General features: G+C 43.9%; 1 protein-coding gene across 6 annotated transcripts in view; it reads right to left on the bottom strand.

Moving 5' to 3' along the window:
• The window catches only part of ARHGEF28 (Rho guanine nucleotide exchange factor (GEF) 28), a 224,342-nt gene that overhangs the window by 131,996 nt on the left and 80,191 nt on the right, over positions 1-12,155 (bottom strand). For all 6 annotated transcript variants that reach the window (XM_014549703.1, XM_014549713.1, XM_014549710.1 and 3 more), the window contains exons 7-8: positions 2,885-2,937; positions 2,215-2,275 (exon numbers count right to left, since the gene is read on the bottom strand). In XM_014549703.1, coding sequence (XP_014405189.1) covers positions 2,215-2,275; positions 2,885-2,937 — 114 coding nt within the window. The remainder of the gene's footprint in view (positions 1-2,214; positions 2,276-2,884; positions 2,938-12,155) is intronic.

Genomic DNA, 12,155 nt, shown 5'->3' with positions numbered 1-12,155 from the left:
CAATAATACAAGCCAGCAAAGACATACCTAGACCCCACATGTATCAGCCCTTCCCTAGAGACTGAGCAGAACGTACACACGTATAAAACAGCAAAACAGGCTGAAAATGGCCTTGAGGAAAAGCGGTTTTCAGCTGCAGACTCCAGCTTGGCATCTGACTATTGCTCACTGCTGGCTGCCCCCTTCTCTGAGTCAGAAGGTTCTTTTAAAATCAATTATCATCTTCTCTGCATAAAGTCAGGCAACTTTTTTTAATCCAAAAAAAAAGTTTAAGTTAACAAAAAACAAATGTAAGCATGAGGAACAATCATTCACAACCCTTCCATAAGTCACCGGGTTAACGTCACACATGGTTCTGTCTCAAACCCTTCCCTACAATCCTCCTCAGACACAATGATGTTACTGACAAAACACCCGGATTAGGTCAGGCTACCACAATTTCCTTCACGCGTGTCTTCTTTACCCAGCAAGTATACCAGTTTGAGAATGAAGTGAGTTTTCAAAACCTAAATTAAAATAATCCTGGTATGCCCTAACCGGTTTGGCTCAGTGGATAGAGCGTCGGCCTGCGGACTGAAGGGTCCCAGGTTCGATTCCGGTCAAGGGCATGTACCTTGGTTGCGGGCACATCCCCAGTAGGGAGTGTGCAGGAGGCAGCTGATCGATGTTTCTCTCTCATCGATGTTTCTGACTCTCTATCCCTCTCCCTTCCTCTCTGTAAAAAATCAATAAAATATATTTAAAAAAAATAAAAATAAAATAATCCTGGTATTTCATATGTTTACCAGCCAACACTCCCCCCCACCAGCAATTTGTCTTGGTAAACATTCTTCGGAGCTAGCATTCCTGGGTGTGTGATGCATTGGGTGGATGTGACATCCTGTATGCATGGGCTAGGGCCACGCTCCCGGCTTTGTGGCCACAGCAGCCATCCAGACGGACATGCTGGCCTGCACCTCTCATCTCCCCCCTTCCAGAAGTCAATTCTTCCTCTTACCTTAAATAACAGGAATAGTAAAGGCGTGTGGGTTGCTGGGGATGGTCTCCGTGTCTGTTCCAATTGCAGGAGCTCCACACGCAAAGAGATCCAGCAAATCTCTGCTGGCTCGTGGCCAAGCTACCAGCAGCTCAGCCAACCACCCCTGAGGGTGCTTCCTCCTCACCAGGCCTCATTCTTCATGATTTCCCAACTGTTGTAACTGCTTTGTCGAGTAGCTGCCAAATGTGCCCATAACGCTCCATGGGCCTCCAGGGAGCACCCCGACCACTAGGCTCTGCGGGACCACCCTGGGCATCGTCTTGGTTTTCCCGATTTCACACCAGCCTGAGCATTGCACCACCACCGCCGCCGCCTCACCTCTGCAACTCCTACGACTGCTTGGCCCTTGTGCTTTCCAGGTATGTGACCTGCCTCAGCTGTGCTGAGCTTGAAGACACCACCTAGAAAGTTGGTGCTTATCTGCTTTGCACTTAGCACAGAGGCCTTCAAAGACCATCCAGGTGGCCAGACGAGGCCTCTGCCCAGCCTATGTATGTCCTCCAACCCAACAGCCTCATCAGGCTGTAACTCAAAAGAGGACTCTGGGCCTGGATTCGTCCTGAAGAATTAGAAAATGTCTAGGGAAGAGCTTTGTGGAGGAGCCCTCAGGGCGCTGTGAACTAGCCCGCATGTGAGCAGATGAGAATTTCCAGGCCCACAGGAAGGATGACCTTCTCCTTGCCCAGGGGCCTCCCGGGGCCTTTGAAGGAGGCCAGGGGTAAGATCCTATCAGCTCAGCTCGAAGGGGCCACACTGGGTATCAAAATGAAATAGTGGTCAGCTTGGGGATTCCAGGGCCAGGAGGAAGGAAGTTATCAGTCCCAATTCCACGAGGCACTCTCCGCGAGGGGAGTCGCTTCACCTGAGGGCTGTGCCTAGCAAGGTAACATAGGACAAGTCCCCAGCCCCAGCTGGCTCAGAACAAAACAGCTCAGGAAAAGCCTTCATTGCTTTGTTTTGATTGTTTTTGCTTTTTACATTATAGAGACTCAACCTCTGAGGTCATTGCATAACTAATGCTGCAAAGAAAATGTATCTGAGTGAGTTTCAAGAAACAGACAAGGTTCCCAGGAAGGAAGACTTTCTTTTTTAAATATATTTCCTTCTTGTCCTCCATGCACCTGGGACGGTGCTGCCCCTAGGAGTGCAAGGGGAAGCCATATTTTAGAACCTACCCAAATCTAGACAGTCCTGGTCTTCATGCTCATTCAGTTGAACCACCAGGCTTTTCACGCCCTGGAAGAGATAAAGTCAGGTGTGTGTTTTTAATGCCATATTAATGCTTCCTTATTTTTGTAAACTAGAAAAACAACCTCAGAGAACACCAGTAAAGACATGTTACATGTGCACCACACATAAACAGAAAACTAGTCTTGTCCTTAACTGATAGTATTTAAGAGCTAAAAATACGAGACGGGCCTGTCCCAAGCTGAAACCTGCCTGCGAGCTCTCCATAGTTTCTCTTGCTCCAAGGCTCTCTCCCAGGTTCACTCTAGCAAGCGCCTTACCAGCACACAGCTAGTTATCAGTCCTGAAGTACAAGTTTGTTTTGGAAAATGTATTATGTCATCTTGCATATACTACTAGAAAGATAGCTAGGTATGGTCATAAACACTAGAGATGGAAAATCCGATAAAGAAAACTGAATTTCAAGTTATTCTGAATGTGGCGTGGGGCACATCCTTGAGTGTGTGTGTGTGTGGTGTGTGTGTGTGTGTGTGTGTGTGTGTGTGTGTTGGTTTTTTTCTTGGGGGGTTGTAAAAAAATTACTACCACCAGATCTTCACTTCCACTTTAACTTTGGGGAGCAGCACAGAGAAAAAAAGGGGGCCAGGGAGTCATTACCTTTCCATCCTCCTGTTCAGGTGAAGATCTACTGGACACCAAATTCTTAACCTCTGCAAAAGGAATAATTCTCATCAGGATCTGCTGACGAAAGCTTTCGGTTTTCTTTTTAAATAAAAAAAGAAAGGAAGGAAGAAACTAGATGAAGAATAAAAATGAACTGTCCAGAAACTGTTTGCATAAAACCAGGTATTTAGATTAAGCTTCTTAAAAATCAACTGTCCATTATATGCATGCATATAAGCATAACTAATGGACATAAGACACTGGGGGGTAAGGGAGGGCAGGGGACTATCAAGGGCGGGGTGGGGGGGAAGGACACATATGTAATACACTTTGTAATACTTATTATAATATTTTTTTAAAAAGAATAAAAAAAAAATCAACTGTCCGCAGAGCAGCGTATCTCATAACCTTACTGGCCACACTCGGGGATTATTTGTGTGGACCAAGATGTAAACAAACCCAGGAGCTCTCACAGGAAATCCTGAAGGGGGAAAAAATGGTCATTAAGTAAATAAAGGCCCTTGATACAGGAGGAAGGCTGCTCACTAACGGAAGGCTCTTCAAAATAGCACAGATTCTAAGGTCATGACTTGTACCCACCTGAGGAAATCCCGCACATATATTTCCTCAAATACCAGAGATTTCATGTTTCAAACGAGCACCCTTCATTCTAGATGCAGTCTGGCCTTTCCTGGGGCACCGGGGGAAGTCGAGAACGCCAGCACAGCCCTTAGGCTCAGCCTCGGACAGTGGCAGGCTCAGCACTGACAAGCCGCAGGCATGCCGGTGCCCCTCTCTGCATAAAGGCTTTCCTGGAAATATCAGTGGTCAGGATGTTCTGGGATGTTCAGGAAGGTTCACTTAGGGGGTATTTTTCTCTGTGCCTTGACTGATTGGTTCTCTTCCCAAACACTCAGTTGCCAGTAAACAAGGGCCACTGTTGTTCAATAACCACCAACAGCCGGTTTGGGTCCAAAGAAAATAAAAGGACAGATGGCTAAGAATCTTTGCTCTGAATTTGCATTAATATCCAACATTGTGGGCCCCAAGGCCCTACTCTGGGCCCCTCGGTTCCCCTGCCCTCATGGCTCTGCTTGGAGCTCATTCTGGGGAAACCCCACTGCTTTTCCCAGCAGGTCCATTAAGCAGGCTCTGCCACACTTATTCATTTAAGTCACCGCGGGCCTCAGACCTCCAAGTGGGCTTTTTCAAGCTCTTCTCACTGCCTGGCAACATGTTGGGAGTTTTCTTCCGTGTGTCTGCTTAGAAAAGTATAAGGGATTCATTTACACCTTGAGGCAAGGATGAAGCAGAGCAGTCAACTTTCTCACTGGCATGAGGGGTTTTTAACAATCTACATCATAAAAACTTTGAATTTGCTTTTCATCAAACAAGTAATAAGATATTAACGCTCCAAAATAGTGTACTGTTCTTGAATTCATAGTGCACATCAGCTCTACAAGGAGAAATGAAAATGCAAGAGCCTCAATTGTGTGTGGTCATGTCAACTGACCTCAACAGGGAATAAGGACAAAGCAGCAGCAGACACACAGCCCAGGCAGCTTTAGTTCCCCGGCATCCTGCCTACCTTTACATGCACACTCCACACAGGCCTCTAGGTGGCAGCAGAGTAACATCGGCAGGGCAGCATGGACAGCAATGTGTGTGTCAACTAGGCCAACTTCACACTTCAAAAGCCTGCTGTGTAAGGGCCTATGTCCCAAGCTTTTCATCCCACTGCACAGATGCAGAAAGCTGATGTGAAGCACCCACTATGTTGTTTACCACATTGTAGTAACATAGTAGGGTTTGTTTGTTTGTTTGTTTTGAAACATGTATACACAAACCCTAAAAATTAGGTAAGTGGGAAAGATATCAGCAATGCATTAAAAATGAAGGGAAGGGTAACCAGAACCAACGTTTCAACAGACACGTCTGCACAGATATCAAGAGTCACACACGTGTTTATTTTGTCCTTGATAGAATATTCCTTTAAAGCCATGTCAGACCATATGCTCTTAAATTAGGATGATTCTGCATTCCTAAAGAATTCTACACCAACACTGATGATTCAGAAGAACAGTGCACATTTTATTCAAGATGGCTAATGAAGAAGGCTATGTCATCTGGTAGTCCAGCATGCAACAATAAAGAATGTGTTCACCCTGGTAGTATGTTCTCACCCTAGCTCCCCGCCCCTCTCAAAAAGCTAGGTTTTGTTCATGGCCAGCTTACATTTTTTCCTTATAGTCTAATGTAAATTTGTTTAATTTTTTAAAAACTACATTAAAATAGACAAGTCTTCATAAAATTTGTATTCCATCATTTAAAAGATAATTTGCAACGTTATAAAACCTTTATACTAAAATCATTAAGATATTTGTGACAGCCCTAACCAGTTTGGCTCAGTGGATAGAGCGTCAGCCTGCGGACTCAAGGGTCCCAGGTTTGAGTCTGGTCAAGGGCATGTACCTTGGTTGCGGGCACATCCCCAGTAGGGAGTGTGCAGGAGGCAGCTGATCGATGTTTCTCTCTCATCGATGTTTCTAACTCTCTATCCCTCTCCCTTCCTCTCTGTATATTTTTAAAAAAAAGATATTTGTGACAGCGTAAATTCAGGATAATAATGTATCATTAATTAATTTAGGTCTATACAGAACTGCATCTTAGAGCTTTCAAAGAATTTGGCACTCATTCTACTGGGGTTTAATTAAATTGCTCCAGGAGAGTTTCTACTAAATTACTCAGATCCTTTTACACTCACCCACTGTACCACCAACTGCACTGTGCAATCAAACCACTCATTGCTATAGCAACCTTCAGCAGATAATGATATCAGTAACTCCAAGCTATTCTGTTTTAAAGACCTATTAATCTTGCTTTCCAGGCCCACCCAGAAGTAAGAATTACCCCCCTCTACTAGTAAATCAGACTTACCAACTTCATAAACATACCTTTTTATTGCCAAGCTGCAATGGAACAAGAAATAATTTCTAATAATCATGTTTACCAGTGACACTGCAGCAGCAAACAGGGTTTTCAAAACAGGGTTAAGCAGCTGTAAGATTTATGTCAGTGTCTTAAGAAACAGATTAGCCTAATAGATTTGAACTCTGTGCACAAGCCTGTCTCCTTTTGAAAAAATGGGGCCAACCAGGCTAGACTTAAGCAATGAAAAAGCTTACATTGAAAATTTAGAATGCACAGCATTTGAACTCTGTGCACAAGCCTGTCTCCTTTTGAAAAATGGGGCCAACCAGGCTAGCCTTAAGCAATGAAAAGGCTTACATTGAAAATTTAGAATGCACAGTTTTCTCCTTTAACTACCATTTGCTGTGCCATCTGACTCCTCCCCCAGGAGGAAGCAAGAAGAATCATGATCAGAGCCAGCCAGACAACTACTGTTGTTTCATCCCTACCCTCGGGTTCAACTGTCCACGGTCAAGTGCACAACTGGGTTAGGTTTGCAGGGCAGCATCAAAGCGCACCTGGAAACAAGGGCCTTGCTCTCAGCTTGCTCCACTTGCCCCACAAATGCCCACAGGAACCTTAGGGTGGTTCACAGTCTCTCACTGAATCCGTTTCTCCCAACAGGCCATGAGTCCCAGAAAGGCTGGGTCCAAATCGACTTGGGTCCAATACCTGTATCCCCAGGGCCAAGCTGATTGCAGGGCACACTACAGATACTGAATAAGTGCTTCTCTCCTCCACCTGGATCTGGTGGCCCAAAGCAGCCAATGAGATGTGGTGGGTCGGTAGGCAACCTGGGGGTGAGCCAGGGAAAAGAAGGCTGCTTATTTTTTGAGTTATTCCTTCAAACACTTCCAATACTAGAACTATTTTGATACAACTCCAAACTGGATCAGACCGATGAATGCTTTTCCCCTTGCCTCCTCCCACCCCTGCACCTCTGTCAGACCCAGTCTACCCTTTCCTCTCCAGTTATGCACTTGTGTTTCACTGATAATGACTTCACGCCCACGTGTCACTTTAATGTTTTAGCCTAAATGCATGTCCTATTCACAACTGCCAGAGATTCAAAATGGTGAAGGGGACAAATGTGAGAAACTATCCACCACTATTATTTCAGAGGCTACTACATCACCTTGACCTTCTGTTTCAGTATCCCAATTATGTGAGGGTTTTAGCCCCTAAAAGTGGGACTACTGATAAGAATAAGCATGGACTGGGAAAAACACTGAGGCACGTATCTATAGAAATACCTATGGGAGCCCTGTCAGTCCTCAACCCTCAACATTCCATTTAGTTCAACAAGCAAACCAAGCCCCCACTGACTGCAGCATCTGCAGCCGGGGAGAGCATGTCCCTGTGAGAGAAGAAATTCTTAACCCCTCAGTAACTCAAAAACATGTTCCTTTACAATATCATTTTTATATTTGCACTCTGCATTTTTTCAGAAAGAATTTAAGCCATCTTTTTTGAAATACAGTTTTTAAAAATAATTTGTGAGACTTTTGAGCCAAAAAAACTAAGAAACTTTGAAAGGGACTACGAAAAAGTAATCAATAAAATCACTGTTAATGTTTTAGTGTATACTCCTCTCCAGACATACGTATATTTTGTCACAACTTTATTGAGATATAATTCAATACCATGTTATTCACCCATGTAAAGGCTATAATTCAGTGATATTTAATATAGTCAAAGTTGTGCAATCATCACCACAATCAATTCTGGAACATTTTCATCACCCCAACTTGAAACCCGGTACCTATTATCACTCACTACCCATTTAACCTCAACCTCCCCACTCTCACCCAATCCTGGGCAACCAGTAGTCTGTTCCATCCTGAGGGGTTTGCCTATTCTGGATATTTTATATAAATGGAATCACACAATATGCGGCCTTTTGTAACTGGCCTCTTTCACGTAGCATCATGTTTTCAAGGTCCATTCATGTTGCGATGTATCAGTACTTCATTCCTTTTTCTTAAGTTTATCTTTATTATTGAAAGAATTACAGATGTCCCCCTTTTTTTCCCCATTGACCTCTCTACCCCGCACCTACCTCTCCCAGGCCTTCACCATGTCTGTGTCCATGGGCTATGCATATATGCATATATGCTTCCCAGTTAGTCTCTCCCCACCCACCACCCACTCCTTGCCTTCCCTTTGAAATTCATCAGTCTGTTCCACGCTTCTAAGTCTCTGAATCTATTTCATTCATCAGTTTATTTTGTTCATTACAGTCTACATATGAGTGAGATCATGTGCCACTTGTCTTTCTTTCATTCCTTTCTATCACTGAATACTATTCTGTTTTATGGATACACCACTGAGTCCACGCTAGCCACGTGGTCTAGCTCGAACTCATAATGACTGAGAGTTGACCAGTTGTCAGAGACGGGTCAAGGTGCTCCATCTTTATTTTCTCATTTAAGTCTTGCTATGAAGGAAGTATTAACTGACACTCCCACGCCACCATTTTCCACAAAAGAAACCACAGCGAAGTCATTTGCATAAGTTCTGAAGGCAGTCTGTGGCAGAGCTTGGGGTGTTAGCAGTCTTCCTGCTGCTGGTGTGTGTCATCAAGATGTGTCTGTGCCTGTGAATCCCAAATCTCCCATCCTAAGAGCTTTGTGAGACAAGCCAGTCCTGTGGAAGACAGCTCATTCAAGGCAATGGTTTTAATTCTGCACTTTCCATCACACAAATGCTGGCAAGAACCCTAGAACAGCAGTCCAAAGGCTAAATAGGAATAAGCTAGTCAGAGAAAGATAAATATCACATGATATCACTCATTTATGGAATATAATGAACAACATAAACTGATGAACAAAAACAGATCCAGAGACAGAGAAGCATCGATCAGACCGTCAAACCTCAGAGGGAAGGTAGGGGAGGGTGGGGGTAAGGGGGAGAGATCAACCAAAGGTCTTGTATGCATGCATATAAGCCCAACCAATGGACACAGTCACCAGGGGGGTGAGGGCATGAGTGGAGGCTGGGGGGGTAATGGGGGGATAAGGACACCTATGTAATACCTTAATCAATAAAGAAATTTAAAAACAAAACAAAACAAAGGCTAAATAGGTCAATGTTCTGTTCTAGAAGGGTGGTGGGTATTCTACAGTGCAGTGAGTTCTGACTGCCTGGGCAAGCTGTGTGATCTCGGACAAGTTATGTGACCTCTCTGTGCCACACCTCCTCATGTATAAAACGGGGGAAACTGGTTCCTGCCCCCAGAAATATCCCTCTCTATAGCCACTGGAATGTGTGTTCCATGTTCACTCACAGCTGAAGCCCCAGCACATAGAACAGTGCCTGACATGCAACAGATGCTTGAGTGAAATTAAATGGCAGTCAACTCCTTGAGATCAGGGTTTTTCCTCTTTGGCTTTTTGGTTACTGTTACATCACCAGTGCTTAGAACGTGCCTGGCACAAAGTGGGCACTCGGTAAATGTCTATTGAATGGACAAGTAAACGAGCCTACAGGACTCCCACCTGTCTGCTAGACTAAGCCTTACGTTTGGATCCATGGCCTCTCCCACCTTCCACAGGGGGTCACAAGGAGGAAATCCCTCCGAGCCTGCCTGCAGCTGCTGCCTCAGCCCTGAAGGAAAGGACCTCACCTTCTCTCCTTTGTGCCTGGAACTCATGTTCCAACTCTAAACCCCTGGTGGTGGTGGTGGTGGTGGTGGTGGTGGTGGTGGTGGTGGTGGTTGTTAATGAGAATGTGGAAGATAATTAATGGAGAGAAGCCAACAAAGTAAGAAACTAGTGACACAAAGGCTAAGACAGCAAATCACACAAGGAGTTTTAAAAACTACAAAAGAATAAAAAAGAAAATGGATTTACAGAATGGTCAATGGTATTGCAATGGTTCTCTTTGTTTTATGGCCCCATAGACTCTAGGCACGATAGCTTCCCAAACAGCACAAACAGTGTGTGGCGAGGCATGGGTGATCTGCAAACTCAGCATGACTGTGAGTAGCCAGTCCCTTGCCCCAGTCCCAGTGTGAGCATCACTATACAAATGGATGGAGAGAACCCAAGAGACAGTGAAAAAGGAGGAAATAAGGTCTAGAAAGGACAGGATCAGTAAAGATGAGGAAGCAACATTCCTAAACTACCCTCCCCAGACCACTTCCACGAGATGCTGAGAACTGTGAAAAGAGATTCTTTCATGACCAATTTAGAGAACTGTTAGGTTAAACAGGATTATACTGGCTTCTTGACTACAAGACTTACTAGAACCTACAAAACATTAAATGTATTCTCAATCTCCAACACAGGATTCATATACAGAATTTTTTACTTATCTGGTCAAAGAATCCTTATTTTTCAGAACATCTTCCAAGATTGGTGTTCTGAATAATGCTCTTTGGAAATCCTAGGGTAGGATAGTAAGGCACAAAATAAGGACCAAAAAAAAATGCAAGGGACAAAACAGAGTCAGTTGGGAGGTTAATAAATACTAATAAATTTAGTACTAATATTAATTAATAATTAGCTTATTCATCCCAGCATATTAAAAATGAGATGACCTTTGGGCCATTTAATTCATTTGGAATAACTTCCCATCATTCTGGAAGTACAGTTACAATCATGAAATTATGGAACATAATTGGTTCAGAGACAATAAGAAAACCATGTATCACACTAACAGGAACAGCACAGTAAATTTCTAGGCTAGAGTTATTATAGTCTTTTAATTAATGGCAGCTACAAGCTTAGAGCATCCCCCTCTATCCACTGCTGCAGGAGGAAGAGAAAAACATGAGCTATTAAGAATATTTTAGTAGATGTCAAAGGGAAAGTTTGCTTTTGGAGTTTAAAGGTGGTAAAAAGCAAGCTCTTATGCTCAGAATGTTTTGTTCTTCCAGTTGAGTCACTTCCAGGGTTATGAATGGACAAAAAACTAATTGAATATTTTCACTTTAGTTGAATACTGCCCTCTGCTGGGATGTGCATACTGTTTCTAATGTCCAACAAGCATATAGAGATTAAAGCATTGTCTAGAGCAGTGGTTCTCAACCTTCCTAATGCCTCGACCCTTTAATACAGTGCCTCATCGTGTCGTTATCCCCAATTTCATTGTTACAAATTGAACATAATTAAAGCATAGCAATTAATCACAAAAACAATATGTAATTATATATGTGTTTTCTGATGGTCTTAGGCGACCCCTGTGAAAGGGTCATTCGACCCCCAAAGGGGTCGCGACCCACAGGTTGAGAACCACTGGTCTAGAGGATCTATAAAATACACACATTGTTTGAAGTTAGAGGACTTGAGTTTCTGTCCAAATTATTTTTCTTATGGGTTGAGTGACTGCAGTCCAACAGCCAGGTATGTATTAACTTGTCCGTCCCCTAGGCCAGTGGTCGGCAAACTCATTAGTCAACAGAGCCAAATATCAACAGTACAACGATTGAAATTTCTTTTGAGAGCCAAATTTTTTAAACTTAAACTATATAGGTAGGTACATTGTTATTAACTTAATTAGGGTACTCCTAAGTTGGCCTTTGCTAAAAACGTCCTCAATCTGATTGAGGTACGTTCGCTGAGGTCGACCCCTTCCAACTCTCCCATCCACACTCGTCTTGTATACTTGTTTTGTCTATCTCCTTTCGTTCATCCTCTCTATATGTCCACCCCCCACTTCTTCTAATGCCACTTCTTCAAAATAGACTCGCCCAGTCCGAAAACCGACTTCTGTGAATGGGTCACGAAGTTTCAATCGCACTGTACATGCACGCCCGCATGTGGTATTTTGTGGAAGAGCCATACTCAAGGGGCCAAAGAGCCGCATGTGGCTCGCAAGCCGAGGTTTGCTGACCACTGCCCTAGGCCTATCGAACTCAACCTAAAACTGAGTAGATTTTTGTCATGATCCTGCTTCCTGTAAGGCCCATCCACCCAGGGACACACCAGAAATTGCCTTTTTCCCTCACCATGACACCCATGTGACATACACCTTCAGGACAGAACCCACCTGTCCCCACCTCTTCACACTCATTACACTGCTGTGATGCTGATCTTCTTCTGCATTACTTTCAGCAGCTCCCTGGCCTCTCCGATCTATTCTCTACACTCTCACAGTGACCTTTCTAAAATAATAATCTAACCTCAGTTCCTTCAAACAGCTTTCCTGTCAGGGTAGATTTCCAGTTCCTTGCCTGTACAAGTCCTGCTGACCTGCCTCTATCCCGAGCCTGTGTTCCTGGCATATCACACACACACACACACACACACACACACACACACACACACCCCATACTCCAGGACTCAAAACGACC

This window comes from Myotis brandtii, unplaced genomic scaffold, assembly GCF_000412655.1.
Source record: "Myotis brandtii unplaced genomic scaffold, ASM41265v1 scaffold115, whole genome shotgun sequence".
Lineage (NCBI taxonomy): Eukaryota > Metazoa > Chordata > Mammalia > Chiroptera > Vespertilionidae > Myotis > Myotis brandtii.
The sequence above is the reverse complement of the archived record's forward strand: the minus strand, read 5'-3'. Positions and strand labels throughout refer to the sequence as shown.